The sequence below is a fragment of the Heterodontus francisci genome, chromosome 18, assembly GCF_036365525.1.
Source record: "Heterodontus francisci isolate sHetFra1 chromosome 18, sHetFra1.hap1, whole genome shotgun sequence".
Taxonomy (NCBI): domain Eukaryota; kingdom Metazoa; phylum Chordata; class Chondrichthyes; order Heterodontiformes; family Heterodontidae; genus Heterodontus; species Heterodontus francisci.
In genome coordinates, this window is record NC_090388.1 from 89,922,538 (window position 1) to 89,938,287 (window position 15,750).

Consider the following 15,750-nt stretch of genomic DNA (forward strand, 5'->3'; position numbering starts at 1 on the left):
GCTGACCCTAAGGAAGCTGAAGGAGTTACTTCAAGTGAAAATAGTACTTCTCATTGTCATTTTCATTTCCAGGGTATACGAGATGGAGAAGCGACTAAAGACTCCAGAGCTTTTCAAGTTTCCATACTTTGAGGCAATTTGTTGGTACGTGGCAAACAGTCTTCGGGAAACGCTGAAAGGTATGGGAAGCTAACTAGAATCATGCAGAAAAATACTGCGTTTAATTATTTCTGAGATGTGTCAAATGATAGGATACTGTTCTAATGGTGAAACAATAAGAAATCTTTACTCCTGTTGCCGTGGCAGTGTAATCACAACTTCCAATAAAATGGGGTGAATGTTAGAGGGAACCATGTTGACAACTGCTAGATACGTCTGATAGAAGTTGACAACACGAGCACCTTCCCATTCTCTGAAATTTATCCCGTTAATTAAACATTTTTCCAATCATTTTGTTTTTGCTCAAAGGTAAAGATCTGTTTGGGTACCATTAAACTTTATTGCCAGGGTCGATGAATGTACAGTACATCTGGATTCGCATTTGATGCAGAGAAATGTGAGGTGATATAGTTTGGGAGGATGAATAGGGAGGTAATTATATACTAAGTGGTGAAATTTAAAAATGAGAAGATAGATTTAGGCTGGAATGTTACGCCCCCCCATAGAGCGGGAAGGTGGAGGTGGGTTGGGGGGCTGGCGGGTGGGTGCGGCAGGGACATAAAATGGAGCGGGAGGCTCGGGAGGCCCTTCCCGACCTGCTCCCACCTCCGCCGTCACTTTACGCAGGGCGGCAGTGACTAAAAACGGCCCACCCCACCCAAAGCCGATCATGGCCCTTAAGTGGCTCGGTTGGGCGGCCAGGCCTGAGAAAAGCCACCTGTTAAAAGCAGGCTGCTCTGTGATGTTATAGAATGGGGTCCTCCTGATGGGGCACCATGTGCCCTACAGAGGGCTGCCTACGCTGCCCGAACTCCCCCAACACCCAACAAGCTCCCCCCATGTCCCACCCCAATTGATCACCCTTGCCTCACCGGGGTCCGACCGATCACCCCCAGCGAGGCAACAAAAACTGACCTGCGTTCTGGAGTTCCCCAACATCTTCCTCACGAAGCTGGAGTGTGGTACCAGAAGTCGCCACTGCTCCCAGTGGCGCTGCTGGGATAGAGAGTTGCCGGCCTGCTGGCAACTCTGTTAGCCGGGACGTCCTGCCTCAATCGGGTGGAAGTCCCGCTTCAGAACAAGTAAAGGTAGGGATCCCAGGCGGAAGTGGGTTCGCAACCGACTTTTCAGTCAGTGGACGGCTCCCATCCGCCTAGGGTAAAATCCCGGCCTCAGTGGCTCAGCTAAAAGTTAGAGAATAACTTGATAAAGCTGCTCTTCACAGGATCCTGACTTTTATATATAGGGACATAATGTACAACAGTATAGAGGGAATGTAAAGCTGATACAAATCATTGGTTAGGCCTCAGTGTTGGAGACCTTAACATTCACAAAGTGTCAAGGCAATGAAAAGGCTGCAAAAAAGATTCAAAAAGATGGTACTGGGGTGGGGACAGGCTTTAGTTACGAGAACATAATGGAGAAACTGGGGCTTCTTTCATTTGAAGAAAGAAAGTTAAACGAAGACCTGATCAAAATTGCGAGGCATATTTTGGAAGGGTTAATAGGGAGTGTGTCATGGTGTTTGACAGTGTGTCAGTATTCCATCTCAATATGTTACGGAGTGGTTAGTTGGACAGTGTGTCAGTATTCCATCTCAATATGTTATGGAGTGGTTAGTTGGACAGTGTGTCAGTATTCCATCTCAATATGTTATGGAATGGTTAGTTGGACAGTGTGTCAGTATTCCATCTCAATATGTTACGGAGTGGTTAGTTGGACAGTGTGTCAGTATTCCATCTCAATATGTTACGGAGTGGTTAGTTGGACAGTGTGTCAGTATTCCATATCAATATGTTATGGAATGGTTAGTTGGACAGTGTCAGTATTCCATCTCAATATGTTATGGAATGGTTAGTTGGACAGTGTGTCAGTATTCCATCTCAATATGTTATGGAGTGGTTAGTTTGACAGTGTGTCAGTATTCCATCTCAATATGTTATGGAGTGGTTAGTTGGACAGTGTGTCAGTATTCCATCTCAAGATGTTATGGAGTGGTTAGTTTGACAGTGTGTCAGTATTCCATCTCAATATGTTACGGAGTGGTTAGTTGGACAGTGTGTCGGTATTCCATCTCAATATGTTATGGAGTGGTTAGTTGGACAGTGTGTCGGTATTCCATCTCAATATGTTATGGAGTGGTTAGTTGGACAGTGTGTCAGTATTCCATCTCAATATGTTACGGAGTGGTTAGTTGGACAGTGTGTCGGTATTCCATCTCAATATGTTATGGAGTGGTTAGTTGGACAGTGTGTCAGTATTCCATCTCAATATGTTACGGAGTGGTTAGTTGGACAGTGTGTCGGTATTCCATCTCAATATGTTACGGAGTGGTTAGTTGGACAGTGTGTCAGTATTCCATCTCAATATGTTATGGAGTGGTTAGTTGGACAGTGTGTCAGTATTCCATATCAATATGTTATGGAATGGTTAGTTGGACAGTGTGTCGGTATTCCATATCAATATGTTATGGAATGGTTAGTTGGACAGTGTGTCAGTATTCCATCTCAATATGTTATGGAGTGGTTAGTTGGACAGTGTGTCAGTATTCCATATCAATATGTTATGGAATGGTTAGTTGGACAGTGTGTCAGTATTCCATCTCAATATGTTATGGAATGGTTAGTTGGACAGTGTGTCAGTATTCCATCTCAATATGTTATGGAATGGTTAGTTGGACAGTGCGCCAGTATTCCATATCAATATGTTATGGAATGGTTAATTGGACAGTGTGTCAGTATTCCATCTCAATATGTGATGGAGTGGTTAGTTGGACAGTGTGTCAGTATTCCATCTCAATATGTTATGGAGTGGTTAATTGGACAGTGTGTCAGTATTCCATCTCAATATGTTATGGAGTGGTTAGTTGGACAGTGTGTCAGTATTCCATCTCAATATGTTATGGAGTGGTTAATTGGACAGTGTGTCAGTATTCCATCTCAATATGTTATGGAGTGGTTAGTTGGACAGTGTGTCAGTATTCCATCTCAATATGTTACGGAATGGTTAGTTGGACAGTGTGTCAGTATTCCATCTCAATATGTTACGGAATGGTTAGTTGGACAGTGTGTCAGTATTCCATCTCAATATGTTATGGAATGGTTAGTTGGACAGTGTGTCAGTATTCCATCTCAATATGTTATGGAGTGGTTAGTTGGACAGTGTGTCAGTATTCCATATCAATATGTTATGGAATGGTTAGTTGGACAGTGTGTCAGTATTCCATATCAATATGTTATGGAATGGTTAGTTGGACAGTGTGTCAGTATTCCATCTCAATATGTTATGGAATGGTTAGTTGGACAGTGTGTCAGTATTCCATCTCAAGATGTTATGGAATGGTTAGTTGAACAGTGTGTCAGTATTCCATATCAATATGTTATGGAATGGTTAGTTGGACAGTGTGTCAGTATTCCATCTCAATATGTTATGGAATGGTTAGTTGGACAGTGTGTCAGTATTCCATCTCAAGATGTTATGGAATGGTTAGTTGAACAGTGTGTCAGTATTCCATATCAATATGTTATGGAATGGTTAGTTGGACAGTGTGTCAGTATTCCATCTCAATATGTTATGGAATGGTTAGTTGGACAGTGTGTCAGTATTCCATATCAATATGTTATGGAATGGTTAGTTGGACAGTGTGTCAGTATTCCATCTCAATATGTTATGGAGTGGTTAGTTGGACAGTGTGTCAGTATTCCATCTCAATATGTTATGGAGTGGTTAGTTGGACAGTGTGTCAGTATTCCATCTCAATATGTTATGGAATGGTTAGTTGGACAGTGTGTCAGTATTCCATCTCAATATGTTATGGAGTGGTTAGTTGGACAGTTTGTCAGTATTCCATCTCAATATGTTATGGAGTGGTTAGTTGGACAGTGTGTCAGTATTCCATCTCAATATGTTATGGAGTGGTTAGTTGGACAGTGTGTCAGTATTCCATCTCAATATGTTATGGAGTGGTTAGTTGGACAGTGTGTCAGTATTCCATCTCAATATGTTATGGAATGGTTAGTTGGACAGTGTGTCAGTATTCCATCTCAATATGTTATGGAATGGTTAGTTGGACAGTGTGTCAGTATTCCATCTCAATATGTTATGGAATGGTTAGTTGGACAGTGTGTCAGTATTCCATCTCAATATGTTATGGAATGGTTAGTTGGACAGTGTTTCAGTATTCCATCTCAATATGTGATGGAATGGTTAGTTGGACAGTGTTTCAGTATTCCATATCAATATGTTATGGAATGGTTAGTTGGACAGTGTTTCAGTATTCCATCTCAATATGTGATGGAATGGTTAGTTGGACAGTGTTTCAGTATTCCATCTCAATATGTGATGGAATGGTTAGTTGGACAGTGTGTCAGTATTCCATCTCAATATGTGATGGAGTGGTTAGTTGGACAGTGTGTCGGTATTCGATGTCAATATGTTATGGAGTGGTTAGTTGGACAGTGTGTCGGTATTCCATCTCAATATGTTATGGAATGGTTAGTTGGACAGTGTGTCAGTATTCCATCTCAATATGTTATGGAATGGTTAGTTGGACAGTGTGTCAGTATTCCATCTCAATATGTTATGGAGTGGTTAGTTGGACAGTGTGTCGGTATTCCATCTCAATATGTTATGGAATGGTTAGTTGGACAGTGTGTCAGTATTCCATCTCAATATGTTATGGAATGGTTAGTTGGACAGTGAGTCGGTATTCCATCTCAATATGTTATGGAGTGGTTAGTTGGACAGTGTGTCAGTATTCCATCTCAATATGTGATGGAGTGGTTAGTTGGACAGTGTTTCAGTATTCCATCTCAATATGTGATGGAATGGTTAGTTGGACAGTGTGTCAGTATTCCATCTCAATATGTGATGGAGTGGTTAGTTGGACAGTGTGTCGGTATTCGATATCAATATGTTATGGAGTGGTTAGTTGGACAGTGTGTCGGTATTCCATCTCAATATGTTATGGAATGGTTAGTTGGACAGTGTGTCAGTATTCCATCTCAATATGTTATGGAGTGGTTAGTTGGACAATGTGTCGGTATTCCATCTCAATATGTTATGGAGTGGTTAGTTGGACAGTGTGTCAGTATTCCATCTCAATATGTTTTGGAATGGTTAGTTGGACAGTGTGTCAGTATTCCATCTCAATATGTTATGGAATGGTTAGTTGGACAGTGTGTCAGTATTCCATATCAATATGTTATGGAATGGTTAGTTGGACAGTGTGTCAGTATTCCATATCAATATGTTATGGAATGGTTAATTGGACAGTGTGTCAGTATTCCATCTCAATATGTTATGGAATGGTTAGTTGGACAATGTGTCGGTATTCCATCTCAATATGTTATGGAATGGTTAATTGGACAGTGTGTCAGTATTCCATCTCAATATGTTATGGAATGGTTAATTGGACAGTGTGTCAGTATTCCATCTCAATATGTTATGGAATGGTTAGTTGGACAATGTGTCGGTATTCCATCTCAATATGTTATGGAGTGGTTAGTTGGACAGTGTGTCAGTATTCCATCTCAATATGTTATGGAATGGTTAATTGGACAGTGTGTCAGTATTCCATCTCAATATGTTATGGAATGGTTAGTTGGACAATGTGTCGGTATTCCATCTCAATATGTTATGGAGTGGTTAGTTGGACAGTGTGTCAGTATTCCATCTCAATATGTTATGGAATGGTTAGTTGGACAGTGTGTCAGTATTCCATCTCAATATGTTATGGAATGGTTAGTTGGACAGTGTGTCAGTATTCCATCTCAATATGTTATGGAATGGTTAATTGGACAGTGTGTCAGTATTCCATCTCAATATGTTATGGAATGGTTAGTTGGACAATGTGTCGGTATTCCATCTCAATATGTTATGGAGTGGTTAGTTGGACAGTGTGTCAGTATTCCATCTCAATATGTTATGGAATGGTTAGTTGGACAGTGTGTCAGTATTCCATCTCAATATGTTATGGAATGGTTAGTTGGACAGTGTGTCAGTATTCCATATCAATATGTTATGGAATGGTTAGTTGGACAGTGTGTCAGTATTCCATCTCAATATGTTATGGAATGGTTAGTTGGACAGTGTGTCGGTATTCCATCTCAATATGTTATGGAATGGTTAGTTGGACAGTGTGTCAGTATTCCATCTCAATATGTTATGGAATGGTTAGTTGGACAGTGTGTCAGTTTTCCATCTCAATGTGTTATGGAATGGTTAGTTGGACAGTGTGTCAGTATTCCATCTCAATATGTTATGGAATGGTTAGTTGGACAGTGTGTCAGTTTTCCATCTCAATATGTTATGGAATGGTTAGTTGGACAGTGTGTCAGTATTCCATCTCAATATGTTATGGAGTGGTTAGTCGGACAGTGTGTCAGTATTCCATCTCAATATGTTATGGAGTGGTTAGTTGGACAGTGTGTCAGTATTCCATCTCAATATGTTACGGAGAGGTTAGTTGGACAGTGTGTCAGTATTCCATCTCAATATGTTACGGAGAGGTTAGTTGGACAGTGTGTCAGTATTCCATCTCAATATGTTATGGAGTGGTTAGTTGGACAGTGTGTCAGTATTCCATCTCAATATGTTATGGAATGGTTAGTTGGACAGTGTGTCAGTATTCCATCTCAATATGTTATGGAATGGTTAGTTGGACAGTGTGTCAGTATTCCATCTCAATATGTTATGGAATGGTTAGTTGGACAGTGTGTCAGTATTCCATCTCAATATGTTATGGAATGGTTAGTTGGACAGTGTTTCAGTATTCCATCTCAATATGTGATGGAATGGTTAGTTGGACAGTATTTCAGTATTCCATATCAATATGTTATGGAATGGTTAGTTGGACAGTATTTCAGTATTCCATCTCAATATGTGATGGAATGGTTAGTTGGACAGTGTGTCAGTATTCCATCTCAATATGTGATGGAGTGGTTAGTTGGACAGTGTTTCAGTATTCCATCTCAATATGTGATGGAATGGTTAGTTGGACAGTGTGTCAGTATTCCATCTCAATATGTGATGGAATGGTTAGTTGGACAGTGTGTCAGTATTCCATCTCAATATGTTATGGAATGGTTAGTTGGACAGTGTGTCAGTATTCCATCTCAATATGTTATGGAATGGTTAGTTGGACAGTGCGCCAGTATTCCATATCAATATGTTATGGAATGGTTAGTTGGACAGTGTGTCAGTATTCCATATCAATATGTTATGGAATGGTTAGTTGGACAGTGTGTCGGTATTCCATATCAATATGTTATGGAATGGTTAGTTGGACAGTGTGTCAGTATTCCATCTCAATATGTTATGGAGTGGTTAGTTGGACAGTGTGTCAGTATTCCATATCAATATGTTATGGAATGGTTAGTTGGACAGTGTGTCAGTATTCCATCTCAATATGTTATGGAATGGTTAGTTGGACAGTGTGTCAGTATTCCATCTCAATATGTTATGGAATGGTTAGTTGGACAGTGCGCCAGTATTCCATATCAATATGTTATGGAATGGTTAATTGGACAGTGTGTCAGTATTCCATCTCAATATGTGATGGAGTGGTTAGTTGGACAGTGTGTCAGTATTCCATCTCAATATGTTATGGAGTGGTTAATTGGACAGTGTGTCAGTATTCCATCTCAATATGTTATGGAGTGGTTAGTTGGACAGTGTGTCAGTATTCCATCTCAATATGTTACGGAATGGTTAGTTGGACAGTGTGTCAGTATTCCATCTCAATATGTTATGGAGTGGTTAGTTGGACAGTGTGTCAGTATTCCATATCAATATGTTATGGAATGGTTAGTTGGACAGTGTGTCAGTATTCCATCTCAATATGTTATGGAATGGTTAGTTGGACAGTGTGTCAGTATTCCATATCAATATGTTATGGAATGGTTAGTTGGACAGTGTGTCAGTATTCCATATCAATATGTTATGGAATGGTTAGTTGGACAGTGTGTCAGTATTCCATCTCAATATGTTATGGAATGGTTAGTTGGACAGTGTGTCAGTATTCCATCTCAAGATGTTATGGAATGGTTAGTTGAACAGTGTGTCAGTATTCCATATCAATATGTTATGGAATGGTTAGTTGGACAGTGTGTCAGTATTCCATCTCAATATGTTATGGAATGGTTAGTTGGACAGTGTGTCAGTATTCCATCTCAAGATGTTATGGAATGGTTAGTTGAACAGTGTGTCAGTATTCCATATCAATATGTTATGGAATGGTTAGTTGGACAGTGTGTCAGTATTCCATCTCAATATGTTATGGAATGGTTAGTTGGACAGTGTGTCAGTATTCCATATCAATATGTTATGGAATGGTTAGTTGGACAGTGTGTCAGTATTCCATCTCAATATGTTATGGAGTGGTTAGTTGGACAGTGTGTCAGTATTCCATCTCAATATGTTATGGAGTGGTTAGTTGGACAGTGTGTCAGTATTCCATCTCAATATGTTATGGAATGGTTAGTTGGACAGTGTGTCAGTATTCCATCTCAATATGTTATGGAGTGGTTAGTTGGACAGTGTGTCAGTATTCCATCTCAATATGTTATGGAGTGGTTAGTTGGACAGTGTGTCAGTATTCCATCTCAATATGTTATGGAGTGGTTAGTTGGACAGTGTGTCAGTATTCCATCTCAATATGTTATGGAGTGGTTAGTTGGACAGTGTGTCAGTATTCCATCTCAATATGTTATGGAATGGTTAGTTGGACAGTGTGTCAGTATTCCATCTCAATATGTTATGGAATGGTTAGTTGGACAGTGTGTCAGTATTCCATCTCAATATGTTATGGAATGGTTAGTTGGACAGTGTGTCAGTATTCCATCTCAATATGTTATGGAATGGTTAGTTGGACAGTGTTTCAGTATTCCATCTCAATATGTGATGGAATGGTTAGTTGGACAGTGTTTCAGTATTCCATATCAATATGTTATGGAATGGTTAGTTGGACAGTGTTTCAGTATTCCATCTCAATATGTGATGGAATGGTTAGTTGGACAGTGTTTCAGTATTCCATCTCAATATGTGATGGAATGGTTAGTTGGACAGTGTCAGTATTCCATCTCAATATGTGATGGAGTGGTTAGTTGGACAGTGTGTCGGTATTCGATGTCAATATGTTATGGAGTGGTTAGTTGGACAGTGTGTCGGTATTCCATCTCAATATGTTATGGAATGGTTAGTTGGACAGTGTGTCAGTATTCCATCTCAATATGTTATGGAATGGTTAGTTGGACAGTGTGTCAGTATTCCATCTCAATATGTTATGGAGTGGTTAGTTGGACAGTGTGTCGGTATTCCATCTCAATATGTTATGGAATGGTTAGTTGGACAGTGTGTCAGTATTCCATCTCAATATGTTATGGAATGGTTAGTTGGACAGTGAGTCGGTATTCCATCTCAATATGTTATGGAGTGGTTAGTTGGACAGTGTGTCAGTATTCCATCTCAATATGTGATGGAGTGGTTAGTTGGACAGTGTTTCAGTATTCCATCTCAATATGTGATGGAATGGTTAGTTGGACAGTGTGTCAGTATTCCATCTCAATATGAGATGGAGTGGTTAGTTGGACAGTGTGTCGGTATTCGATATCAATATGTTATGGAGTGGTTAGTTGGACAGTGTGTCGGTATTCCATCTCAATATGTTATGGAATGGTTAGTTGGACAGTGTGTCAGTATTCCATCTCAATATGTTATGGAGTGGTTAGTTGGACAATGTGTCGGTATTCCATCTCAATATGTTATGGAGTGGTTAGTTGGACAGTGTGTCAGTATTCCATCTCAATATGTTATGGAATGGTTAGTTGGACAGTGTGTCAGTATTCCATCTCAATATGTTATGGAATGGTTAGTTGGACAGTGTGTCAGTATTCCATATCAATATGTTATGGAATGGTTAGTTGGACAGTGTGTCAGTATTCCATATCAATATGTTATGGAATGGTTAATTGGACAGTGTGTCAGTATTCCATCTCAATATGTTATGGAATGGTTAGTTGGACAATGTGTCGGTATTCCATCTCAATATGTTATGGAATGGTTAATTGGACAGTGTGTCAGTATTCCATCTCAATATGTTATGGAATGGTTAATTGGACAGTGTGTCAGTATTCCATCTCAATATGTTATGGAATGGTTAGTTGGACAATGTGTCGGTATTCCATCTCAATATGTTATGGAGTGGTTAGTTGGACAGTGTGTCAGTATTCCATCTCAATATGTTATGGAATGGTTAATTGGACAGTGTGTCAGTATTCCATCTCAATATGTTATGGAATGGTTAGTTGGACAATGTGTCGGTATTCCATCTCAATATGTTATGGAGTGGTTAGTTGGACAGTGTGTCAGTATTCCATCTCAATATGTTATGGAATGGTTAGTTGGACAGTGTGTCAGTATTCCATCTCAATATGTTATGGAATGGTTAGTTGGACAGTGTGTCAGTATTCCATCTCAATATGTTATGGAATGGTTAATTGGACAGTGTGTCAGTATTCCATCTCAATATGTTATGGAATGGTTAGTTGGACAATGTGTCGGTATTCCATCTCAATATGTTATGGAGTGGTTACTTGGACAGTGTGTCAGTATTCCATCTCAATATGTTATGGAATGGTTAGTTGGACAGTGTGTCAGTATTCCATCTCAATATGTTATGGAATGGTTAGTTGGACAGTGTGTCAGTATTCCATATCAATATGTTATGGAATGGTTAGTTGGACAGTGTGTCAGTATTCCATCTCAATATGTTATGGAATGGTTAGTTGGACAGTGTGTCGGTATTCCATCTCAATATGTTATGGAATGGTTAGTTGGACAGTGTGTCAGTATTCCATCTCAATATGTTATGGAATGGTTAGTTGGACAGTGTGTCAGTTTTCCATCTCAATGTGTTATGGAATGGTTAGTTGGACAGTGTGTCAGTATTCCATCTCAATATGTTATGGAATGGTTAGTTGGACAGTGTGTCAGTTTTCCATCTCAATATGTTATGGAATGGTTAGTTGGACAGTGTGTCAGTATTCCATCTCAATATGTTATGGAGTGGTTAGTCGGACAGTGTGTCAGTATTCCATCTCAATATGTTATGGAGTGGTTAGTTGGACAGTGTGTCGGTATTCCATCTCAATATGTTATGGAATGGTTAGTTGGACAGTGTGTCAGTATTCCATCTCAATATGTTATGGAGTGGTTAGTTGGACAATGTGTCGGTATTCCATCTCAATATGTTATGGAGTGGTTAGTTGGACAGTCTGTCAGTATTCCATCTCAATATGTTATGGAATGGTTAGTTGGACAGTGTGTCAGTATTCCATCTCAATATGTTATGGAATGGTTAGTTGGACAGTGTGTCAGTATTCCATATCAATATGTTATGGAATGGTTAGTTGGACAGTGTGTCAGTATTCCATATCAATATGTTATGGAATGGTTAATTGGACAGTGTGTCAGTATTCCATCTCAATATGTTATGGAATGGTTAGTTGGACAATGTGTCGGTATTCCATCTCAATATGTTATGGAATGGTTAATTGGACAGTGTGTCAGTATTCCATCTCAATATGTTATGGAATGGTTAATTGGACAGTGTGTCAGTATTCCATCTCAATATGTTATGGAATGGTTAGTTGGACAATGTGTCGGTATTCCATCTCAATATGTTATGGAGTGGTTAGTTGGACAGTGTGTCAGTATTCCATCTCAATATGTTATGGAATGGTTAATTGGACAGTGTGTCAGTATTCCATCTCAATATGTTATGGAATGGTTAGTTGGACAATGTGTCGGTATTCCATCTCAATATGTTATGGAGTGGTTAGTTGGACAGTGTGTCAGTATTCCATCTCAATATGTTATGGAATGGTTAGTTGGACAGTGTGTCAGTATTCCATCTCAATATGTTATGGAATGGTTAGTTGGACAGTGTGTCAGTATTCCATCTCAATATGTTATGGAATGGTTAATTGGACAGTGTGTCAGTATTCCATCTCAATATGTTATGGAATGGTTAGTTGGACAATGTGTCGGTATTCCATCTCAATATGTTATGGAGTGGTTAGTTGGACAGTGTGTCAGTATTCCATCTCAATATGTTATGGAATGGTTAGTTGGACAGTGTGTCAGTATTCCATCTCAATATGTTATGGAATGGTTAGTTGGACAGTGTGTCAGTATTCCATATCAATATGTTATGGAATGGTTAGTTGGACAGTGTGTCAGTATTCCATCTCAATATGTTATGGAATGGTTAGTTGGACAGTGTGTCGGTATTCCATCTCAATATGTTATGGAATGGTTAGTTGGACAGTGTGTCAGTATTCCATCTCAATATGTTATGGAATGGTTAGTTGGACAGTGTGTCAGTTTTCCATCTCAATGTGTTATGGAATGGTTAGTTGGACAGTGTGTCAGTATTCCATCTCAATATGTTATGGAATGGTTAGTTGGACAGTGTGTCAGTTTTCCATCTCAATATGTTATGGAATGGTTAGTTGGACAGTGTGTCAGTATTCCATCTCAATATGTTATGGAGTGGTTAGTCGGACAGTGTGTCAGTATTCCATCTCAATATGTTATGGAGTGGTTAGTTGGACAGTGTGTCAGTATTCCATCTCAATATGTTACGGAGAGGTTAGTTGGACAGTGTGTCAGTATTCCATCTCAATATGTTACGGAGAGGTTAGTTGGACAGTGTGTCAGTATTCCATCTCAATATGTTATGGAGTGGTTAGTTGGACAGTGTGTCAGTATTCCATCTCAATATGTTATGGAATGGTTAGTTGGACAGTGTGTCAGTATTCCATCTCAATATGTTATGGAATGGTTAGTTGGACAGTGTGTCAGTATTCCATCTCAATATGTTATGGAATGGTTAGTTGGACAGTGTGTCAGTATTCCATCTCAATATGTTATGGAATGGTTAGTTGGACAGTGTTTCAGTATTCCATCTCAATATGTGATGGAATAGTTAGTTGGACAGTGTTTCAGTATTCCATATCAATATGTTATGGAATGGTTAGTTGGACAGTGTTTCAGTATTCCATCTCAATATGTGATGGAATGGTTAGTTGGACAGTGTGTCAGTATTCCATCTCAATATGTGATGGAGTGGTTAGTTGGACAGTGTTTCAGTATTCCATCTCAATATGTGATGGAATGGTTAGTTGGACAGTGTGTCAGTATTCCATCTCAATATGTGATGGAGTGGTTAGTTGGACAGTGTGTCGGTATTCGATGTCAATATGTTATGGAGTGGTTAGTTGGACAGTGTGTCAGTATTCCATATCAATATGTTATGGAATGGTTAGTTGGACAGTGTGTCAGTATTCCATCTCAATATGTTATGGAATGGTTAGTTGGACAGTGTGTCAGTATTCCATCTCAATATGTTATGGAGTGGTTAGTTGGACAGTGTGTCAGTATTCCATCTCAATATGTTATGGAATGGTTAGTTGGACAGTGTGTCAGTATTCCATCTCAATATGTTATGGAGTGGTTAGTTGGACAGTGTGTCAGTATTCCATCTCAATATGTTATGGAATGGTTAGTTGGACAGTGTGTCGGTATTCCATATCAATATGTTATGGAATGGTTAGTTGGACAGTGTGTCAGTATTCCATCTCAATATGTTATGGAATGGTTAGTTGGACAGTGTGTCAGTATTCCATCTCAATATGTTATGGAGTGGTTAGTTGGACAGTGTGTCAGTATTCCATATCAATATGTTATGGAATGGTTAGTTGGACAGTGTGTCAGTATTCCATATCAATATGTTATGGAATGGTTAGTTGGACAGTGTGTCAGTATTCCATCTCAATATGTTATGGAATGGTTAGTTGGACAGTGTGTCAGTATTCCATCTCAATATGTTATGGAGTGGTTAGTTGGACAGTGTGTCAGTATTCCATCTCAATATGTTATGGAATGGTTAGTTGGACAGTGTGTCGGTATTCCATCTCAATATGTTATGGAATGGTTAGTTGGACAGTGTGTCAGTATTCCATCTCAATATGTTATGGAGTGGTTAGTTGGACAGTGAGTCGGTATTCCATCTCAATATGTTATGGAGTGGTTAGTTGGACAGTGTGTCAGTATGCCATCTCAATATGTGATGGAGTGGTTAGTGGGACAGTGTGTCAGTATTCCATCTCAATATGTTATGGAATGGTTAGTTGGACAGTGTGTCAGTATTCCATCTCATTATGTTATGGAATGGTTAGTTGGACAGTGTGTCAGTATTCCATATCAATATGTTATGGAATGGTTAGTTGGACAGTGTGTCAGTATTCCATCTCAATATGTTATGGAGTGGTTTGTTGGACAGTGTGTCAGTATTCCATCTCAATATGTGATGGAGTGGTTAGTTGGACAGTGTGTCGGTATTCGATATCAATATGTTATGGAATGGTTAGTTGGACAGTGTGTCGGTATTCCATCTCAATATGTTATGGAATGGTTAGTTGGACAGTGTGTCAGAATTCCATCTCAATATGTTATGGAATGGTTAGTTGGACAGTGTGTCAGTATTCCATCTCAATATGTTATGGAATGGTTAGTTGGACAGTGTGTCAGTATTCCATATCAATATGTATGGAATGGTTAGTTGGACAGTGTGTCAGTATTCCATATCAATGTGTTATGGAATGGTTAGTTGGACAGTGTGTCAGTATTCCATCTCAGTATGTTATGGAATGGTTAGTTGGACAGTGTGTCAGTATTCCATATCAATATGTATGGAATGGTTAGTTGGACAGTGTGTCAGTATTCCATATCAATGTGTTATGGAATGGTTAGTTGGACAGTGTGTCAGTATTCCATCTCAATATGTTATGGAGTGGTTAGTTGGACAGTGTGTCAGTATTCCATATCAATGTGTTATGGAATGGTTTGTTGGACAGTGTGTCAGTATTCCATCTCAATATGTGATGGAATGGTTAGTTGGACAGTGTGTCAGTATTCCATATCAATATGTATGGAATGGTTAGTTGGACAGTGTGTCAGTATTCCATATCAATGTGTTATGGAATGGTTAGTTGGACAGTGTGTCAGTATTCCATCTCAATATGTTATGGAATGGTTAGTTGGACAGTGTGTCAGTATTCCATATCAATATGTTATGGAATGGTTAGTTGGACAGTGTGTCAGTATTCCATATCAATATGTTATGGAATGGTTGGTTGGACAGTGTGTCAGTATTCCATCTCAATATGTTATGGAGTGGTTGGTGGGACAGTGTGTCAGTATTCCATCTCAATATGTTATGGAATGGTTAGTTGGACAGTGTGTCAGTATTCCATATCAATATGTTATGGAATGGTTAGTTGGACAGTGTGTCAGTATTCCATATCAATATGTTATGGAATGGTTAGTTGGACAGTGTGTCAGTATTCCATCTCAATATGTTATGGAGTGGTTAGTTGGACAGTGTGTCAGTATTCCATCTCAATATGTTATGGAATGGTTAGTTGGACAGTGTGTCAGTATTCCATATCAATATGTTATGGAATGGTTAGTTGGACAGTGTGTCAGTATTCCATATCAATATGTTATGGAATGGTTAGTTGGACAGTG

General features: G+C 39.2%; 1 protein-coding gene across 5 annotated transcripts in view; it reads left to right on the forward strand.

Moving 5' to 3' along the window:
• LOC137379766 (lysine-specific demethylase 7B-like) overlaps positions 1-15,750 on the forward strand; it is a 306,451-nt gene that overhangs the window by 58,914 nt on the left and 231,787 nt on the right. For all 5 annotated transcript variants that reach the window (XR_010976905.1, XR_010976904.1, XM_068051124.1 and 2 more), the window contains exon 9: positions 73-179. Coding sequence is in view for 3 of the 5 variants with exons in the window: in XM_068051124.1 (XP_067907225.1) it covers positions 73-179 (107 nt within the window). In the remaining 2 variants the exon portion in view is untranslated. The remainder of the gene's footprint in view (positions 1-72; positions 180-15,750) is intronic.